A 22276-nucleotide genomic window follows, 5' to 3' on the forward strand; every position below is an offset into this window, starting at 1 on the left:
CAACGGACTCTCAGAAACCGTGGTGAGCACTGTACCAGTGAAGGCAGGAAAGAGGAGGAAACTACTTTAACCTGGGCACAGTGTTATTTACGTGCCAAGGACTCACCTTTCTAGATCTAGAAAAATAACCGCTCAACAATGATCACCTATGATGGGTCAAGCACGACGCTGCAGGCTGGGAAAAGACAAAGACCCTGACCTGCGGAAGCGACAACAAGACCGGAATTTTGGCAGAGGCCTGGAAACAATAAAAAAAGAAAAGAAAGAAAGAAAAAGAACAAATGGAAACTCTACCATCAAACAATCAGTGGCTGAGTTTCAAGCAAATTAAAGAGCTGAAGAGAAAAATCAGTGAATTGGAAAATAACATCCAGAACAAAGCATGGAGAGAAAAGGGGTTGAAACTCATTGGGCAGAGCAAGAGAGGAAGGGAAATCAAGGGAAAGCAAACAGCAACGCCAGAGGCAGGAGGCCCAAACTGCAGTGTGTTCAGACCATTAGTCTGAAGTGACTGGGAAACAGGTGTACGCAGAGGAGATGAGGTCGAAAGAAATGCTACTTCTACTAGTAAAAGCAACAGTAGGAAATAACAGTCAATAGTTGCTGAGCGTCTGCCATGCGTCAGGCACTGCTTAGAAATGTTTTATATGATCTCGTCAATCCGTACAACATCCCTCCGAGGTAGGTGCTACTGTCCGCCCTTCTTACAGGTGAGGAAGCTGAAGCATCGAGGGATTAAGTAACTTGCTCGAGGTCACAGACTGAGTAACGGGCAGAGACAGAAATCAAAGCCCCTTTGACTGTATAGTAGACAGGCGTGACCACACGTCATAAGGGGCCTGGGGTTGATCCACGGGCAACGGAAGATACTGAAAGGGTCCAGGCAGGGAAGCAGCAACATCATTTCAAAGTGGACTTTCATCTCCGTCTTTATCTTTATCTTTATCTCTATCTCTGTCACTGTCTCTATCTATCCTACTGGTTCTCTCTATCCTACTGCCCCTCAAACATGGTCTTCATCCTGCACTCTTACCTCAGGGATTGGTCCCACCATCCACCCGGGGCCTCACATAGCTCTCGTTCAATCTGCAGCCAGATCTTTGAACCCACTGCCCAGACTGACAAGGTGAGCTTTCTGGAATGCAAATCTAACTATGTCAAATCAAGGCTTCGTATGCTAAAACTCAACGAATTGTACATTCAAATGGGTGAAGTGCATGGTATGTGAATTATATCTCAGTGAAGCTGTTTACAATAAACCTCTACATCTCCTCCAGGTATCTCCTACCCAGCCGTCAGGATCCTAACACCATATCCTCCGAGAACTGCCCCCAGCCCCTCCCCGCCGCTCTCTCTCTCTCACTAAACTGGTTTGGACCCTCCTCTTGGGTGTTCTCTTAACACTGATGCCCTCTCCCTGCTATTCTGTCTTACCCACTGTGCACAAAAGAGTTAACACAGCAGGCCTGAGGCTGCTGTCTTTACAAGGGTTGGCATCTGGGAATGTGGCTTTCAGAAGTGTTCCCACCATGCCCTAATCGATAAGGTTGGTCTACTGTGCCTAGACTGTTTGGGCAGACAACATGATCTCATGCCAAACACCTGCTGTGATGGCGAATTCTGTGTGCCAACCTGACCGGGCTCAGGGATGCTCAGACAGCTGGTAGAACGTTATCTCTGGGTGTATCTGTGAGAATGTTTCTGGAAGAGATTAGCATTTGCGTTGCCGAACTCAAAAGGGGATGGTCCTCCCCAGGGTGGGTGGGCATCATCCAATCTGTTGAGGACCTGAACAGAACAAACAGGCTGAGGAAGGGCGGGTGCACTCCCTCTGCTTGAGCCAAGTCGCCCACCTTCTCCTGCCCTTGGACGCTGGCGTTCTTAGTTCTCTGACCAGGACTTCCACCATCAGCGCCCCCCTGACGCTCAGGCCTTTGGACTCGAACTGAATTACAGAACTGGCTTTCCTCAGTCTCAAGTTTGCAGAGGGCAGACTGTGGGACTTCTGAGCCTCTGTAATCACAGAAGCCAATCCCTACAACAAATCTCCTCTTTACCTCTGTCTCTATCCCTCTATCCTATCGGCTCTCTTTCTCTGGGGAACCCTGACTAATAAACCGGCTTTGCTGAGAGTCTGGGATTTTGGTACGTGCCAGGCGGAGGGTGCCTGTGTGACCCGCCCCCAGTACAGTCCTTGGGCACTGAGTCTCCAGCGAGCTTCCCTGAACAGCAACGTTGCACACAGGCTGCTGCGTTCTTGTTGCTGAGGAAAGAGTGGGGTCTGTATGAGCCTCGTGGGAGGGGGGGGAGCATAGGAGCCTGTGCACGGCCCCTTCAGACCTGGCCTGAGTCTTTTCCCCTCATAACCTGGCTGTGTATCCTTCCGACCTCTGTGATGAGTCCCAGGCATGAGAAAGTACAGCTCCATGCTGAGTCCCGCTAGCGAACCTCCCAGTGCTGGGGTGCCCTCAGGGACCCGCCCAACACACCTACTTTAAGCCTAACTCCTTAAAGGCTTTATCTTTCTAAACCCAGAGACTAACACGGTACCTGGCACGTAGTAAGGCCTTCGATGACAGCTTGATGAATGAATACATGCATTCATGACTGTGTTTTGGAAAGATGAGAATTAAAGATGGCTTAGAGGCAAAAAAGAGCCCGGAAAAAGAAAGACTAACAGTTTGAATGAGACGTACCTTTGGATGACTGTATCCTCAGCAGGATGTCTGTGATAACTGCCTTTTTCTCCCTGACAGTTGAGGTTAGATATTCATGGTCCAGGAGTTCAAGAAAGAGACGAAGTTCAACGATTAACTCTTCCATTGCTGAAAACAAAGGAGAGAGGAAAGGTACTATGAGACGCACCAACTTGCAAATGTCAAAACACGAATGCTAAATTTTACTCAAAGCATTTCGTTTTTAGCTTGATGGCCGAATACTGTTTTCCAACAGGAAACGCAAGTTAGCTGAAACCAGGGCGTCTAAAAGATTCACGTATCATCTTCTAGACAAATGTGCTCCTCCATCACTTCTGCTTTGAGGCAGAGGTGTTCGGCTGGGAGAAGCCCCAAAGCCACGCTGCCAACAGATGGAGTCACGACCCAAGAGCCTGACAGCATCATCTGCTGTCAACTGGATGATATTAAATTTCAGTGTCAAGAAGGAGACGGGAGTTTAAAATGCCAAATAGTCTTCAGATAACCACTAGGACGTGGGAACTCAACACCCAACTCTGTGCTTTTGCAGGGCTGGCTCCCTCCCCAGGAAGACTGTGAGCGCTTTACAGTTACAACAATGATGCTGGGTGCCGGGGAGGACCTCGATATAAGTTCAGGTCCTGACTTCCATCATGTCTTTTCTTTCTGGGATTACACCAGACTTCCCCTCTGACACCCACAAGACTGCACTATGGGGCTGATGTCAGCAATTTTTACCCCATGATGTGAACCTCTTTGTGATGCCAACACCCTTTCAGGGCGTCCGCGAGGTCAAACTATTTTCATAATACATGACATTATTCACTTTTTCCTGCGCTAATGGTGCAAATGAAGGGGTGGTTAAACTTCTGGCATCTTAGTGCAAATCAAAGCAGTGACACCAAACTATACTATACTGTATCCTTCACTTACACACTAGCAGTAAAAATAAGTAAATAAATAAAAATTTTAAAATGCTACTTTCACTTAAGAGTGTCTTTGATGAAGCAGTAAAAATCATTGTTTTCATTAGATCTCAACCCTGGAGGATACACCTTTATCACGTGCTGTGTGGTGAGGTGGGAAGTACGCATGAAGCACTTCTCTTGCAGACTCAAGTACCATGGTCGTCTAGAGAAGAAGCACGTGTACAACTGTCTGAGCTGTGAGTTACACGAAGCCACTTTTTTCATGCAGCACCAAAGAAGAAATGATAGACAAACCGCGATTATTCAGACTTGAGTATGTGACCGACATTTTCTCAATAATGAACAAAGTAAGCTTATCACGTCCAGGTAAACAATGACAGTATTTGTTGCCAATGATACAATTTGAGCTTCCACGGGAAAACAGAATTTTGAACACGTGTATCCACCACTAGGAGCATGACAGCTTCTCAACAGAGACTTTTCTAATGAGATCAGGAATGACATTGAGGTACATGATCTCCTGGTGCATAAAGCAGTGTGTTGACATTTGGAAGCTCTACACAACTCAGGAAACCATGATGTCATAAAAGCACACGTGGGTAAAGATCCATCTAATGTGTAAAATAAGCTGAAATATCTTCATGTAACAGGAAATGAAGTGTTCTTTGATACAGCGCCAGATTCCACATTGCAACTAACCTTAAGAAACTACCACTTGTTAAGTTTTGGTGTAGTATCAAAGACTATTCACAATTTTCTGAAAAGGCGCTAAAATACCCTTCTCTTTTCCAAGTACATATCTTTGTGAGACCAGATCGTCTCTATGTACTGCCACCAAAACAATGGTTCGTCACAATCAGAATGCAGAAATAGAAATGAGAATCCAGCTTTCTTCTGTTAAGCCAGCTACTGAAGATACTTGTAGAAAAATAAACAATGCCACTCTTTCACAAATTATCTCGTAATGCAGTTACTTTTCATACATATATTAATACATATCTTAAAAATCTGTCAGGTTTAAATTCTAATATGATAACTATCTACAGATACAACCACATAAATAAAAGCTCTTGGGGTCCTCAATATATATTTTGAGACCAAAAAGTCCTAAGCAGAAAAGTTCAAGAACCACTGGTCTATGGAATTCTTCCCAAATTTACAATTCCACAAGTCTACAACACACTCCAGAATACAAGATCCTAACTGAGGCCACCCTTTTATAACTATCAAAGCTCTCATAATCTTAGACAAGTGGGCAGAGAAATGGCAAATGAGTTCAGAGTAGGCGAGGTGTGTCCGAGGCTGTTCACTTTTCCTAATTGGGCAATTTTCTAATTTCCCCTCTATGAAATGAAGGGGCTGGATTAAGTTAGTCTTTAAGGTCTTTTTCATCAGGAGAACAACTTCCTGATGATTCTAAGTAGAAAACGATCTCATCTATACTTTAAAAATGATGGGCTGCTAGTATTATTCATAATAGCCAAAACGTGGAAACAACCCAAATGTCCACTGATGGATGAATGGATAAATAAAATGTGGTCCATCCATACAGTGATATATTATTCAGTCTTAAAAAAGGAAGAAAATCCTGACACATGCCACACCATGGATGAACCTTGAGGGCATTATGCTGAGTGAAATAAGCCGGACACGAAAGGACAAATACTGTATGCTTCCACTTCTATGAGGTCCCTAGAGTCATCAAACCCATAGAGAAAGTAGAATGGTAGGTGCCAGGTGCTGGGGCAGGGCGGGGAATGGGGAGTGAGTGTTTGTCAGGGACAGAGTTGCAGTTGGGGACGATAAAAGTTCTGGAGACGGATGGTGGTGATGTGAATGTACTTAATGACACTGAACTGTATACTCAAAAAGGTTTAAAATGGTAAATTTTATGTATATTTTACCACAATAAAAACAAAATCAACCTTGTCCAAAAATGGAAGGGCTGCTAAAAGCTATAAGCAAAAACGTTAAAAATGCTATGGGTCTATGTTAAACTTCCAGAACCCATTCACCATCCCCATTCGTATACTCTTATCAAAAATGCTTCTCTTGCATGTAGCCAAATCATATTTATCCTGCAGGATTTCACTTGGGTTTCATCTAGCAGCATCAAAATATCTGAAGAGGACCAAAGACTGCATGCACCTGTCCTATCTCGTCTTCAACCTGAGCCTCCCTTACAGAGCTCCCATCGGGGATTTTATGCAGACCCCTCTGGGCTGGGAGTTTATCATAACCACAGTCAGGTTCCTGCCCGGCCCATGGTCCTCAGAGAGCAGCACCCTCAGCTACAAGCTGGACTCCCGCCAGCTCCGTCTACACCACCGGGCCCTGCAGGCCACCTCCTGCTCCCAGGTCATAATAGGACCACCTTAACCCAAACTGGTCCATCAGAGTCTCCTTCCTGTATATATTGCCTGGAACAGGAACTCGTAGTCAGTTGCGATCTCTTGAACTGAAGACCAGTAAACTCAGGAGCTACGGAGCTGCCATGTTTCGCCATGTATGTGCCAGCAGGTGAAAGTCATTAATAGAGGAAGAAAGAATGAAGTTAACACCCTCAGATGCTCAGAGGCAAGAGAGAGGAAGTGCCGCACAGACAGGGCACTGGATGGGTTCCTGAGACCTTCCTGGACTTTCCTCGGTTACCTGTGAACCTGGGCTGCACTGAATTCCCTGAGGTATCTGCATCCTTCTAATGAATTTTCACTTCATTGTTTATTAAGCTACTGTGTGGTTTTCTTTTCACCTGAAATTGCACCCAAAAGATTGTCAAAGCAAAGCTCTTTGCACCTCAGAAAGCAAAACATCCCCAAGTCAGAGAGATGCAGTTGTTAGAAAAGTTCCTCCTTCCTAGGACCTGCATGGACTAAACAAACCACATTTTACCCTCAACAGGCCCTTCAAACACCTAAACTCACATCCCCTCTCTCCTAGCCTTCTCTAATTCAACATCCTCCACAAGCTCCTCCCAAATAAAATCCTCCCCAGTTACTGAATTCTTTTGTCTCTTACCAGCTGTACTGATAACCGGGTACTGAGTGACCTTAAGGTTTGTTTTTTTTTTTTCTCAATATAGCTCGTCAGCTGGTTAAGAGTAGGCTTTATGCTTTGCTTGTCTCCGAGTACCTTATAGCAGCCTAGCGGTACAAGCCACATAGAAAGCATGCAAGGATTTTTGATGAGCAAATTAATAAAGTAAGAGAACTAATATTTTCTGAGAACCTGTTGTGTGAAAGGCATTGTCCTAGGCATCTACACATGACACTTTATTTAATTCTCACAATAATGCTGCAAAGACGTGATTGGCCCCCTATACGGGGGAATGAGAAGCCACGGCCTGTTTGTTGGCTTTTCTTTAAGCAAATGTTTACACAGCAGTCACAGGCATGGGACACTTCTCGTCCCTTTACACGTATGACTTCATGTGTGTTCCCAACAACCCCAGGAGGTAGAAACTGGTCTTATCCCCATTTTACAGGCAAAGAAACTGAGGCTCAGAGAGGTTGCCTAAGGTTGCTAAGCAAATAAGTGGCTGAGCCTCTCCAGGTAATAATATGCTCACAGCCACAGGGCTGGAACGTAACAGAACGAATCTGAATGCAGTTCTGACTCCAAAGGCCCTGCTTTGACTACTTCATGATAATCACTCCATGAATTACGTTGAGATAACGCTGGCCTGGTGAGTGGCTATGGCCATTTTTTAAAAAATTTTATTGAAATGTAGATTATATATAGTTCCCTGTGCTATACAGTAGGTCCTTGTTGGTTATCTATTTTATATATAGTAGTGTACACATTTTAATCCCCAAACTACTAATTTATCCCTCCCCCCTCCTTTTCCCCTTTGGTAACCATAAGTTTGTTTTCTCTGTCTGTGAGTCTATTTCTGTTTTGGAAAAGTGGGTAACTCCCCCAAATTATGTCATCCTTAAAATGAGATGATTATTAGGTATCTCAGGATTGTAATGAGGCTAAAATGAGCTGATATCCATACAGAGGCAAGCATTTCACAAATGGTAGCTATTACCATTATTATAGCATATGCTCATCTTATTAGAACTTTAAGCCTTGGGATCCACAAACACAGCAAGTGGACATGACCCATGACTTCTTGTCTTCTAAAACTAGGAAGTCCTTAAATATCTACCTCCGCCTTCAGAAAAGTCATGAAAGACTATTCTGTACAACTCTACGCAATAGACAATTTCACAGAAAAGAATGTAATTTACCAAACTGTATTTACCAAATTACAGAAAGCTTACACAGAGAAAGCAAAGAAAGTTATCAAAGAATTGTCCTCACAAAAAAAGTACCACACCCAGATGGTTTTACAGGGGGATTGTACCAAACCTTAAACATCAAGACTACTATCAATACATAAATTGTGGGCTTCCCTGGTGGCGCAGTGGTTGAGAATCTGCCTGCTAATGCAGGGGACACGGGTTCGAGCCCTGGTCTGGGAAGATCCCACATGCCGCGGAGCAACTAGGCCCGTGAGCCACAACTACTGAGCCTGCACGTCTGGAGCCTGTGCTCCGCAACAAGAGAGGCCGCGATAGTGAGAGGCCAGCGCACCGCGATGAAGAGTGGCCCCCGCTCGCCACAACTAGAGAAAGCCCTCTCACAGAAACGAAGACCCAACACAGCCAAAAATTAATTAATTAAAAAAAAAATACATAAATTGTTCCAGAAGATGGAAACACATAAACAATTTTCCAATTCTTTCTTTTTTAGGAGTAGGTATAAAAATGATGCCTAAACCTAGTAGAGATAGCACAAAAAAGAAAACCAAAGACGAATCTTACTTATGTCAATGCAAAACTCCTAAATAAAATATTAGCAAACAGAAACCAACACAATACCTTAATAGCACACATGACCAAATGAAATTCATTCCAGGAATGCAAGGATGAGTTCACATTACAAGATCTACTAATATACATTCACCATATTAATAGATCTAACAGGAAGATCATATGATTCTCATCATCCACAGATGATGAAAAAGCCTTCAAGAAAATTCAGTACCCATTCCTGATTTTTTTAAGTCAACACAATGGGAACTGATATGTACTTTAGTTTGATGAAATACATGCACTAAGTGATAGGCTGAGTGCTTGCATCCCCTCTGCCATTCTGTTGAATCCCAACCCCCAGTGTGATGGCGTCAGGAGGGGGGCCTTTGGGAGGTGACCAGGTCATGAGGGTGCAGCCCCCATGACCAGGATCAGTGTCCTTACAAAAGAGGCCCAAGAAAGCGCTCTCATCCCTTCTACCATGTGAGGACACAACGAAAAGACAGTCATCTGCAACCTAGAAAAGGGCCTTCAACAGAACTTGGACCACGCTGGCACCCTGACCTTGGACATCCAGCCTCCAGAACCGTGAGAAACGCACTTCTGTTGTCTATAAGCCACCCTGTCTGTGTTATTTTGTTACAGCAGCCCAAACAGACTAAGACATTAACATAAAACAAAAACTGCATCTTACTTAATGAGGGAACACTGCGGGCATTCCCAGTAAGGTCGCAAACAAGTCAGAGAAGCCCATTTCCCCCACCACTTCTAACACTGCATTGGAAGTATTAGCCAATGCAATTAGAAACTTCAGAATAGAAAAGAATAAAATTATCTCTATGTGCAGCTGATGTGAAAGTATACCTAGAAAACCCAAGAGAATCAATGATAAAACTACTACCAAAAAAATGTTAATAAAGTAGGATATATAAAAACTATTGCTTTTGCACGTGATTTTTACACCAAACAATAAGCAGAAGGTATAAATGGAAGAGAAAATTCCATTTAAAAAAGCAATTAAAAAAGTGAAATACTTAAAATAATTTAGCAAGAAACATGTAAAACTTACAGAAGAAAAATTTTAAAACACTCCTGAAAGACAAAGAAGGAAACTTGAACAAACGGAAAGTACCCCTTGCCTTTGAACAGAACAACTTAACATCCAAAAGATGTCAACTCTTTCCGAGGTAACAGCTAAATCTAATGCAAGTCCAATAAATATATAACAAATTTTGTTCTGTTTTGTGTCTCGAACTAGACGAATTGATTCTAAAAGGTTCATAGGGAAAAATAAGGGATGCCTAAGAACAATGAAAAGGATCCAGCCATATCCTCTATTAAAACATAATATAAAGGTTCTATCATTTAAATGGTGTTATATTAATACATAAATTCCCAGTAAGATTAATAGTATAGAATAGAAAGCCCAGATATAGACCCAAATACATATAGAAATATAGCCTATGATAAAGCTAGTATCTCAAATCAGTGGGGAAAAGATGGACCTCTTGATGATTGGGGTCCGGACAACTGGTAGCCATCTGGGGGGGGGAAAAAAGAAAAAGATAAAATTAAGTACATCTTACACCAGAAAAAAACACCAAAGATACCTGAGCATGTAAATGAAACCATTCCAGTCCTAGAAAAAAGAGTAGGTGAACTCCTTTGCAACCTTGGTATGGGAAAAGATTTTCTAACTCTGACTCAAACTCAGATGTAAAAGACAAGACTGACTGATGAGACTATAAGAAAATAAAAGACTGAGCGCCTAGAATAAGGACTGAATTACGGACGGCGTCTCCACCCACCCTGCACAGAACTCACACAGACAGTGCATCCCATAAACTCCTGGGGCCAATGGAAAATCCCTGGCCTGCCATGCACCTGCCCTTTATGCTGACTGTCTCCAGAGGCTGGGTCCAGGGTCAGGACCCTGGAGAACTGGTTTCATAAAATCCCATCTCATCCCTCTCACTGAGGACCACTGGGCTACGCTGGAGGCGCCTCAGAAAATTGCCCTGACTCCTACATTCATTCTTCTTTTCAATGACTTCTCCTGACCTTGTGGCAGAATCTTAACTCGCCCTTGCTTATTTTTCCAGACCCCTCTTTCCACCTCCCACCCGCAGCTCTTCTGAACGACTCAGTTTCCCACACACACCAGGCTTGCTTTTGCCCTGGACCTCGGCTCGCACTGCGGCTCTCTGCGCTGTGCCTTAACCCTGTCTCGTCCCCAACACACCCCACACACGTCTTTTACCAGCGACCTCTTACCTAGTTACCCTTGGAGACTCTAGGCCACCTGCGTCGCCGTTCTCACCTCATGCTGTAACGACGGGTTAATGTGTCCCTCCCTGCACCCGTCACGAGGCAGGCTGAAGTCGGGGACCACGTTTGACTTCTCTCTGTACCTAGAACGCTGAGCACACTGCCTGACACGGAAGCTCGAACACAGGAGACACTCAGTATGCGTTTGGTGAATTAATTCACTTGCTTGTTTCTGGATCTCCATAATAGACAAAGTTCCTGAGAGTTGCTTTGGGGAGAAAGTTGCAGAGAAAAATGCCATGGATCGCCCTCTCACAGTTAGTAACTGCGTCTCCTGGGATATTCTTAGAGCGTGCACATCAAAAGCGGTAAAAGAATGGTTCTGACAAGTTCACGGTCTCAGTTTGACCAGCACCTGGTCAGGGCCCTGTGCTGCTAAGGTTGCAGAGACACCGCAGGAGAGCACTCAGAAGAGGCTTAGGGGCAGGACTGCTGCGGCACTGAGCCAAGTGGTCAACACTCAGGCAAAGCACTTGCGTATTTTCCCTTATAGGGTTGCAGTTAAGACTCTTCATGCAGACTCTTCCAAATATTTCCACAGCCTCCGCAGATAATCCAGATGGGCTGCCTACAAGTTGATCTGAGAAATCTCAGAAAAGCTGCACAGCTGTAGATGCTGTCTGGCTGGAAAGTTTCCCTCGGCTAGACTACATCTAAAATTCCTTCAAACTCTAGATGACCTCTGTTTGAGTGACCAGATGACTTTGAGCACAAACCACTAAGCTTCTTTGACTCCTGGGGCCCTTGTCTGTAACTTGGGCATAATCACAGTTCTGTGTCAGCAAGACTGCCGCGGAGAATCCAGAAGCCACTGTGAATAAAAGCCTCTGAGTTCAGGGACATTCAATCAAGGCTAGTTTAATTTGAATCTGAAAAGAGAAAGTAAATAAGGTCTCTTCTCTACTTGTCAGGTTTCTGAACAGGACTTAGGACAAACACAGCTCGGTTTCAGCACTGACTCTGAATCTTTAAACGCTTTATCAATATCCTAAAGGAAAGTCTGTGTCTCTAAAAAGGTAGGTGCGTACATCATGTACATTCTGAGTCCTGAGACTCTTTTCCCTTCTGGATTATACACAGCCAACAAGAAGTCCCCAAAGGCACTGGTATAAAAATCCACAGAACAAATTCTTTCCGGAAATTATCATGATTCTCAAAGGTCAGACTAATACAGGGATGGATGATGCAAGCCCTAATAGAAATATCGTGCTATTGTTTTGTAGAAAGTAAAAGACAAAACCTAGACCTGGACACGTTTTTTATTAATCATAATAATCTGTGTAACCTGACAACACCACAGGAACCGGATTTCCTGATTCATGAAGCCTGATTCCTAGGCTGGTATAAGAAGACTTGACACAGAAACTAACATACCACTGTAAAGCAATTATACTCCAATAAAGATGTTAATAAATAAATAAATAAAAAGAAGACTTGACAAAAACCAAGCTGGTTGCTGACAGTAGTTTTAAATAAGATATCAAGAGCATATACTTTCATTCCACTTACATCAGTTCAATTTAATTTAGTAACAAGTTGTGAAACGTGAGCTTGTTTAAGACACTGTTCTCAATGTCTTCGAAGGCAAGTCTCTGACATCCAAGGGTTCACCATCTAGAGCAGGAGATAAACATTTGGACTCACAGAACCATTATCCTATGAAAGACAGAGTCACGGGTTGTCAGGAAAAGTGCCACTGATGGAGCTCTATCTCTGAAAAGATGATGTATGCTGGCAGCGGCACTAAGGATGAACTGGGGTAGCGAGAGGCTGGAGAAGGAAGAGGCACACTCAGTCAGAAGGATGTGGAGATGTGGGGATATATGTATACGTAGAGCTGATTCATTTTGTTATAAAGCAGAACCTAACACACCACTGTAAAGCGATTATACTCCAATAAAGATGTTAAAAAAAAAAAAAGGGGGGGCTTCCCTGGTGGCGCAGTGGTTGAGAATCTGCCTGCCAATGCAGGGGACACGGGTTCGAGCCCTGGTCTGGGAAGATCCCACATGCCGCGGAGCGACTAGGCCCGTGAGCCACAATTACTGAGCCTGCGCGTCTGGAGCCTGTGCTCCGCAACAAGAGAGGCCACGATAATGAGAGGCCCGCGCACCGCGATGAAGAGTGGCCCCCACTTGCCGCAACTAGAGGAAGCCCTCGCACAGAAACGAAGACCCAACACAGCCATAAATAAATAAATAAATTAATTAATTAATTTAAAAAAAAAAAAGGATATGGAGAATGACAGCAATAGGAGGATGGAAAAGAAAAATGCAAATTGATGCTCTATTTATTGTAAGATATTTAAAATATTTACTAAAAAAAACTCGCAAAAATACCTGAGGGCATAATTGTGGGGTATACAATGATAAGCAAAACAAACATGATCTTATATTCACGTCAGAGAGACAAACAGTATGCAAATAAAAACAGCCAGAAATTACGATGGATACTATGAAAAAAGCACCCATCAACAATTTTATGTCAAAAAAATTTGGAGTTTTTGGGGAAAATGATGCCTGAAACTAGGTGAAATAGACATTGAAATTTGGAGGTGAAATTTGGAGTTTCTGGCTCCAAATCCCTACTGCATCTCAGAGGTCCTCTGCTTTTAAGAACGGCTCTATGCACAACAGCCAAAAGGCAGAAGCAACACGAGTGTCCATCAGTAGATGAATGAGTAAATGAAATGTGTTTTATCCAGACAATGAAATATGATTCAGCCTTAAAAAGGAAGGGACTTCTGACACATGTTCCAGCAGGGCTGAACCTTGAGGACATCGTGCTAAGTTAATAAGTCAGCCACAGAAGGACAAACACTGTATGTATGATTCCACTTATATGAGGCCCCCAGAGTAGTCAAACTCCTAGAGACAGAAAGTAGGATGGTGGATGCCGGGGGCTGGGGGAGGGGGAGTGGGGAGTTATTGTTTAATAGGTGCAGAGTTTCAGTTTGGGTAAGATGGAAAAGTCCTGGAGACGGATGGTGGTGACGGTCTCACAACAACATGAACACACTTAACGCCACTGAACTATACATTTCAAGATGGTTAAAATGGTAAATTTTGTTATATATATTTACTATGATTTTTTATAAATAAATTTTAAAAAAAGAATGGCTTATTTCCTGGGCTCATAAACACACAAGGGCTCCCAAGCACCCACTGAATAAAGTTTTCACCTTGTCCAGCAGTAAACCCCTTGTCAATCTGGCCCCGACGTCCTTAGAAACTCATCACCTGCCATATTACACCTTTCGTGTTTTGCTGTGGCCTGATCCAGCTACCACTCACCTTCAGAACATTCCTCGTGTTCCCGCCTGACCTTAGCGCGCGCTTTTCTGAAACACCCTCGCCCTGGCGCTCACCTTCTCTACCAACCGAGATTTCTGTAGGTGCAACCAAATGCCACCTCTTCTGCAAAGCCTTCCCAAATCAACTCAGTGGAGAGGGAATGCCCCTCATCTGTCTACTTATTTTTCAATTTGTCTATAAAACAATAAACTCCTCACTAACAAGGGACAACTGAAAAGTGAAAGAAAAAGTAAATCCAGTACTACTTATAATAATAGCATTAAGATACATGAAATACTTAAGGATAAATTTAACAAAATAAGTGAGAGGCCTATAAACTGACAACGATGAAACGCTGCTGAAAAAATATAATGAAGATCTAAACAAAAGGAGAGATACCATAGTCATTGATTTGAGAGATTCTCCCCCCAAATTAATCTATAGACTCAACACAATCCCAGTCAAGATCCCAGCAGCTTTTTTTGCAAAAGTGCATTGACCGGCTGATTCTAAAATACATGAAAATGAAACAAATTAGAATAGCCAAACGCTGGGGGGGAAAAAAGAACAATGTCGGAGAACCCAAATCACCTAGTTTCAAGGCTCAGTACAACCTACAATAACCAACCAGTGTGGTTCGACGTCAGGACAGATGAGCGGAACAGAACAAAGTCCTGAAAGAAATCCCCACACAAACGGCCAAATGACTGCTGACAAAGAGGCCAATTCCACAGGAGAGGACAGTCTTGGAAGAAATAGTGCTCAAGGAGTGGATCCCAACGTGGGAAAAACTGAACTCACCCCGTGCATCACACCATACACAAAAATTAACTCCAGTGGACCAGAGACGTAAACATAAGAAGTAAAACTTCAAATGCCTAGCAGAAAACAGAGGAGAAATTATTTATGACTTTGGAGTAGGCCAAGATTTCTCAGGACACCAAAAATACTCACATAAAAGAAAATAATTAATAAATTGGACTTTCTGAGAGAAATCGTATTTGCAATGCACGTGGCTGACAGAGCACCTATATCAACACCTACTCGCAATTCTGAGAATGTATACAGATAAACAACCTAATTCTTTGCCTAAAGAATCAGGCAAAGGAGCTAAATATGTTTCACACACAAAAAAAGGCAAAGGAGCTAAATATATTTCACGCACAAATGGCCAATACGCACATAAGAAGATGCTAACATCATTAATCATCAGGTTGATGCAAATTGAAATCACGAGGTACCCCTGTATATCCACCAGAATGGCGGGAATTGGAAGCACTGCTCATATCAAGCCTGGGCAGCAGAATCCGCACTCTCCTGCTGGGAGTCCACGAGGTACAACTTCAGGAAAGTTGGCAGTTTCTTATAAAGTTAAACGGACGTTTACTATGTGATCCAGTAATTCCCCTGCCAGGTATCTACCCAGGAGAAATTACTGCGCATGTCCTCACAAAAACATCAGCAGCTTTACTCATCATAGCCCAAAACTGCACACAACCTACAGAGCCAGTAACAAACATACCGGTAACAAATTACAAAGTATTCATACAATGGAATATTTCTTAGCAATAAAAAGAAACAAACTATCCAATGCATAACTCAGAGGAATCTCAAAAAAGAATCTAAGAGAAAGAAGCCAGACACACAAGAGGCATACTTATATGATCCCATTTTTATGAAATTCTAGAACCAGCAAAACTAATCTGCACTAACAGAAAGCAGATCAGTGGCTGCCTTGGTCTGAGCGGGTGACAGACACGCTCCTGTCTTCATGCACGGGGACTCTGGGCTGAAGGGAAGCGCATCAGAGGTGGGAATTAAGAGTCAGAGGGAAAAGAAAACCTAACTAGTGAAGGTGAAGTAAAATTAAACAGAAGACACTCTGCATATTTCATCTGATAATGCTGGATAAATGGAATTTTAAGAAAATCTAGGTAAGTGGAATTTTAAGAAAAGATTCGGCCCCACAACAGCAATAAACAGGAAGTAAGAGCACTGGACTGGCTTGGTACATGGAGAGCTAATTCTGTGTTTACAAGGAAGAAAGCAGGGTTCCTAATCTTAGGCAGAAACTCAGGGCTTCCCTGGTGGCGCAGTGGTTGGGAATCTGCCTGCCAATGCAGGGGACACGGGTTCGAGCCCTGGTCTGAGAAGATCCCACATGTCGCGGAGCAACTAGGCCCGTGAGCCACAACTACTGAGCCTGCGCGTCTGGAGCCTGTGCTCCGCAACAAGAGAGGCCGCGACAGTGAGAGGCCCGCGCACCGCGATGAAGAGTGGCCCCCGCTCTCCACAACTAGAGAAAGCCCTCGCACAGAAACGAAGACCCAACACAGCCAAAAATAAATAAATTAATTAATTAATTAAAAAAAAAAAAGAAAAGAAACTCAGAAAGCTCTAATGAGCTGAGTTCTCTTCATTACCGGAAAGTTGCAGTGTATCTTTATTCATGAATGAGTTTTCCTTCTAATCAGAAGAAGGAACACAAACAAAGGGGAAAGGAAAGGAAGGCTGAACGCATAAACATGGTCTCGTTGAAACAACAGGCTTTACGCTCGTGTCACCGGTGAGGTGGATGAACGCAGGCCACACCGCTGGGAGGAAGGAACAAATTTCACCCCAACCAGTTCTATCTCCTTCCAGAGGTGACAAGACCCTGCTGCAGTGCAAGCCTCTCCGTTGGACAGCGGGAGGGGAGACGTCTGGCTACATGAGTTCACGGTCCCCCTCCACCAGGCAGGGAGACAGGCCACGTGCCGCCCCTGGGTCCCCAAAGACCCGGCGAGGAAGCGAAACCCAGGCAAGGTGTGCAGGGAAGGAGACGCTTCCCGGCCCCCAGCCCTGCACGCCCCCATCACGCATCCCTCCTGCAGTCAATATCACACAGAGGCAGCGAGGGGCTGAAGCACTTGCTAAGGCGTCTGCCATCCTACTGGCTGAATTCTCCCGACACGACAAGGGCTCCTTACCTAAAACTCTGGGTTCACAGATGTAGCCCTGGAAGCTCAGGGAGGAACAGGGACTTCCAGGCCCCAGCCCAGCTGATGGCACACGTGCGTGTCTGGTTGCTCGACAGTGCGCTTCCTATGACACCGCCCTGCCCCTAAAGCCCCCTGGGGACGGTGCTAATTCAAGCCCTCGGGCACAGAAGGGGCCCTGGCACCACCTCTAAATGGAGAAGCATCATTTAAAAAGACACTGAGGCCTCTCTGCTCAGAATGAAAGATCGCCCTGCCAGCCTGTGCTGCGGCCACCAGCTGCCCAGTCGGAACACCTAAGGCTCTGCAGATGTCCAGAGAGACGACTGGGACAGCGGGCTTTGTGGAGGAAGGAGAGGCAAGAGGTTCCAGGGTGAGAAAGCTGCTCACAGAGCTCTGCACTCCCTGAGGGGAGAGGGGAGGGAGGTCCAGGGTCATTAGGATGCGCTGCCAGCTGTAAGATATCATGTTTCCCATAACTGAGGCAATAGGTATTTCCTATAAAACGCCGTCATTTCACACTTCCAACTGAATTATAGCATCTCTCCAGCCACTACTTTATTTGAATCAAAAAGCCCGCCCTAATTAAGTCATCTGAAACTAGACCTTCGGATCTGGTGGATGAAGTCGAGGCAGAGGCTTCCTGGATGCTGAAAATACCTCTAAGACTTTAGACCTTCCCAGCGAGCAAGCCTCAACCGCCTGTAACTCCCCAGAACTATGTCCTAACGACAAACGGAAATGGCGACCCCTCGGCATGCTGGCTTTTCCTCTCAGCAATTCTGAAGCTCTACAGTTACAACCCATCTTAGATCTCACCCTTGACCCCTGCCAGCTGCGCTGAAATTGCAGAGCATCAGTCAAAAGGGGAAAGGGAGGAGGGGGGCACATATGAGAACGGGGAATGGAAATCTCCAAATCTCCCAGAGATGGCGGGGGCAGGAGGAGGATCAAAGCACACTGCCTGTAAAAGATAAAATAGAACACTTGCAACCAATAAGAGCTTTACACATCAGCCTGTCCTAACTGTCTTGTACCACGCAGGAGACACTCAGGCACAGAGAGATGGAGGGATTTGCCCGGTCATGCTGCGAGGGGGGCGCAGCGCTGCAGCCTCAAACCTTTAACTAGTCTAGAATTTTTACACCACGCCACTAGTGGGCCGTGACATCCCTTTCCAGTCAGGAAAAGAACAGTCAATTAGGACACTTATAGGATGTCTGAAAAGACATAGGACTGCCTTCACAGCTCTACAGTTGATTACACTTTCAATGTTAAAAAGCTGAAGATAAAAGGGTCTTTTCCAATGCTTCCTTTCCATCCTCAAGACTGGAATAGTGTAAAATGGTGCTTCTCAAACTTTCATGGGCTACAGCTCACCGAGCGGTCTGGTGAAACTGCAGATGCTGACTCCGCAGGTCTGGGGTGGGGCCTGAGAGCCTGCATTTCTCAGGAGCCCCCAGTCCGCGGGTCCCACTTAGAGAAGCCAGGCCCTAAGCCACACTGAGTCTGATGCACCAAGGAAAGGGCGTGTCCAATGCAGACGCGGAGAGCAGCAACGCTCCTTAAAGAGACAACGGAAACATTGCTGCATCACTCACCCTCCCGCCACAACCTCCGTGAGCACCGGAGGCCTCAACAGAACCCTAATCCAAACCACCAGCAAAGCAGGCAGGAGAGGAGAGAGCTCCATAAGGAATAACACCCCCAAAGATGTGCTTGCATCTGCCTGACGTTCTGCAAACGGTCAGGTTCAACCAGATCTAAGATGACTGGACACCAGGGTTCAATGTGTGCATAAGCTTATCCCTAGCCTCATCCATCTAAGTTGGGGGGTGGAGGGGAAACTGCCCAATCTGGCCGGAAGCCTATTTCTGTAAATATGGTTTTACTGGGGCACATCCACGCCCCTTCACTTATGTATTGTCTAAGGCTGCTTTCATGCTAGGAGAGCACAGTAAAGTGATGGCAACAGTGACCTAAAGCCCAAAACATTTACAACGTGACCCTTTATAGAAGAAGTTTTTTCACCTCTGATCTGGGTATTCAGGGAAATAAACTCCGAAAAGAAAACCCTGAAATCCAAGACCCTGGAAACAATTCCAACGTTGCAGAAGCAACTAGAGCAATGCAAACTCGGGGACAGATAAGAGTTGTATTTTAGGGGGCTTCTGCTGATAGGGACACAGCATAATTGAAGTGCTTAGTCCACTTGTGACGGGCCCAATAAGAGGGACAAGAAAAAACTCATTTTAAAAATCATGGTGCAGTAATTTTAAAAATTCAATATGTACCAATATTTACAACCAATAAAGCGTACATTAAATGGGGGGGAAAAAAGAACTGTATTTTAAGGCAAGCCCGGTAAAAGCTAGAAAACAGGGATGCCAGTTAGAAATGAGAGGCCCAGCCCACTGCCCAAGGGCAGTGGTTTTCCTGCTGTTAATGCTGACTCTGCATCACAGGGAGACAGAGTATGATCTGTGTTTGAATCCACCAGCCTCCGTAACTGTTTCCACTCCTTATGGAAATCTGGTCCATCATCCTTTCCTTCACGGCCCCCTTATGTGACAGGCCTCCAATGGACAAGCCTGAAGTTGGGCTTCTGAATTAATCCGGTTCCTACCACATGCCAGCGTGAGAGGCTGAGGCCCCAGGCTCTTCTTCCATCCTGGTCTCTCTGACAGCAGAAGAGGGCAAGCCTCCAGGGTTCCTGACAGCAGGTACAGAATGAGGCTCAAACTGGAGGGGAAGGAGGGGCTGCCGGGCTCACCCCCAGGGAGGCGGCAGGATGGCCGTCTGTCTCCCGGCCCCTGCTCCCCTGGCAGATGGGGCCCGGCACCGTGATGTGCGGATGGGGAGGGCGTGGGCACCCACGTCCGGGTGACATATGTCCGTGTGTTAATGGAAGCCAATTAAAGAAGGCGGGTGGTCTCACAGGAGCTTTCAGGGTTTGGAGCCGCAGCGCCCAGAGAATGCACGTGATCCGGGAGGGATCCAAACTGGGGGGACAGCGTGGTCCCCGTGCAGCGAGAGAGCACGGACTCTGGTGCTGAAGGGACTGGGGTGAAATTCTGCTCCACCACTACCTGGATGCGGCCTTGCGTACACGGGGACATATCATCCCTCCCTCCATAAAATGAGGGTGAGCAGAGCCTTGTCAACAGGTTTTGGATTTTTTTTTTTTTTTTTTAAATAGCTTGCCTAATACAGATCAGTCACAGCACATAGTAAGCTCTCAATAAACTATAGCTGTTCCTGCCCCAGAGAAACCAAATCTACTCTCCCTTGTATATTTCATGAACCACCAATAAACCTAAGGAGAACTGCTCTTCCAAACAAGTCATTAAAAAAAACTTAATAACAATCTAACCTGCAGGGTAGATACTGTCATTTCGTAGAAGAGAAAACTCTCACAGAGGATAAATAATTTACCTAAGGACACAGAACCAATATATAACAGACTGACATCTCATTAACAACGTCTCTCTCTCAAAAATATTAGCAGTTTTAGCAACTACCAGCTCAATAATCTTTGCTTCCATTAAAAACCCCACTCTCTCACCTTACCATTTACATAATAAAACGTGTATCCTCCTACAAAATATTTCTTTTTAGAATTAATCCAAAGAGCCCCATTTCTACAGAGGTAATTTTCTTTGTAAAGCCCAAAACACCTCCAACCCACAATTAAAAGAGATTTTTTTTAATACACATTTAGTTTTCTGGCTAAAGGATGCCCATCTGCTCCCCAGGGTGAGGGTCCAGAGGTTAAAAGATATACTAAATCATACTTCATGCCGTCATGACCAAGCATCTAAAACAAGCCTTACTCAGTCAAACCAACCACCTCCACAGAGACGTCTACGTCACGTCCCCCTCTCTGTCCGGCTCCATCATCCCTCTGTCCCCACCCTCCTGACACAGCTCCTGTAGAGCCACCCGTGGCACCTACCACAAGCCCCACCCTCACTTCACCCACCTGGAGGCGTCTGACGGCGTACCCGTCACCCGCCCTTCTGGAAACACTTCCTAGCTTGGTTTCCGGGCACCCCTTCCTTTACTTCTGTCGCCTTGCTTCCCCTGCTGTTTTCATCTTTCCCATCTCCAAATGTTGAAGGGACCCAGGTTTGAGCTTTTCTTCTCCCCTAATTATACTCATTCCCTGGGTGATTTCCTCCAAGCCCATGATTTTAACTACAGTGGTCACCCCTAAATGTCTGCCTTCAGTTTAGACTTTGCCCCCAACTCCAAACTCATATTTCCAGCCGCCTTCTGCGGGGAAACTGAACTGAATCTAACCTTCCTGCGGGATGCTGAAGGAGATGGCGCATCCCATGTGGGGGGCAAAGGACAGGCGGTGGTGACAACGAATCATGAAAACAAGAGGTCAGAGGAAACTGATGGCGACTTACGAAAACCAGGAGGTCAGAGCAAGCTCAGTGCGATGGCTGATGCAAGCTGAATACCGGCCGTTTACTACTGGAGGGAAAATGTATAGAGACGGCAGGTTTCACCCCAGGTAAACAGAGCTGAAAATACCCAACAGCTTTGGAGCCGCTCTGCATGCAGAGTATTCGTTTTGCTTAATGATAAAAGCAGCTAATTCTATCTTTATGAATTACTCGTGTTCTTTGGCGTCCTGCTTTCTGTTTTCCCTCCCCAACACTTCACGGCCTCTGCACTTGGACCTCAGATTTAGCATAACCACCCCCCCAAAACTGCCCAAACCCACTCCCCCTCCCCCATGTCTTCCACATCCCAGTAACAGCATCTCTGGTCTTCTGGTTACTTAGGCCAAAATTCCTGAAGCCATCCTCAAAGCTTCTTTTTCTCACTCGTGTCATCCAACCCATCAGCAAATCTTACAAGGTCTCCCTTCAAAATATGGACCAGGCCTAACCACTTCTCACTTCCCTGCTGTTCCCAGCCAGGCCCAAGCCATCACCTTCTTGCCTCTGGAAAGGCTCCCAACTCACCTCTTCTCTTCCACCTCTGCACCCCACCCCTGTAACCTATCCTCCACTCTCAAACATTTCAGGAAAAAAAATAGAGACACAGAGAGAGAGACAGAGACAGACAGAGAAGGAGCAAGTGTCGTAAAATGTTTGGGGAAATCTGGGTGAACAGCATACAAGAATTCTTTGCACTGTTTTTGCAGCTTTTCCATAAGTTTGAATTATTTCAAGTGGAAGAGTTGTGAAACAACCAAAACCCACTCTCTCCCTCTGTGAACCCATCCTGTGTCCC

General features: G+C 45.1%; 1 protein-coding gene across 4 annotated transcripts in view; it reads right to left on the reverse strand.

Moving 5' to 3' along the window:
- The window catches only part of AFAP1 (actin filament associated protein 1), a 155352-nt gene that overhangs the window by 94050 nt on the left and 39026 nt on the right, over positions 1-22276 (reverse strand). For all 4 annotated transcript variants that reach the window (XM_036852776.1, XM_036852774.1, XM_036852775.1 and 1 more), the window contains one exon: positions 2697-2825. In XM_036852776.1, coding sequence (XP_036708671.1) covers positions 2697-2823 — 127 coding nt within the window. In that variant the 5' untranslated portion in view covers positions 2824-2825. The remainder of the gene's footprint in view (positions 1-2696; positions 2826-22276) is intronic.

This window comes from Balaenoptera musculus, chromosome 5, assembly GCF_009873245.2.
Source record: "Balaenoptera musculus isolate JJ_BM4_2016_0621 chromosome 5, mBalMus1.pri.v3, whole genome shotgun sequence".
Classification (NCBI taxonomy): Eukaryota; Metazoa; Chordata; class Mammalia; order Artiodactyla; family Balaenopteridae; genus Balaenoptera; species Balaenoptera musculus.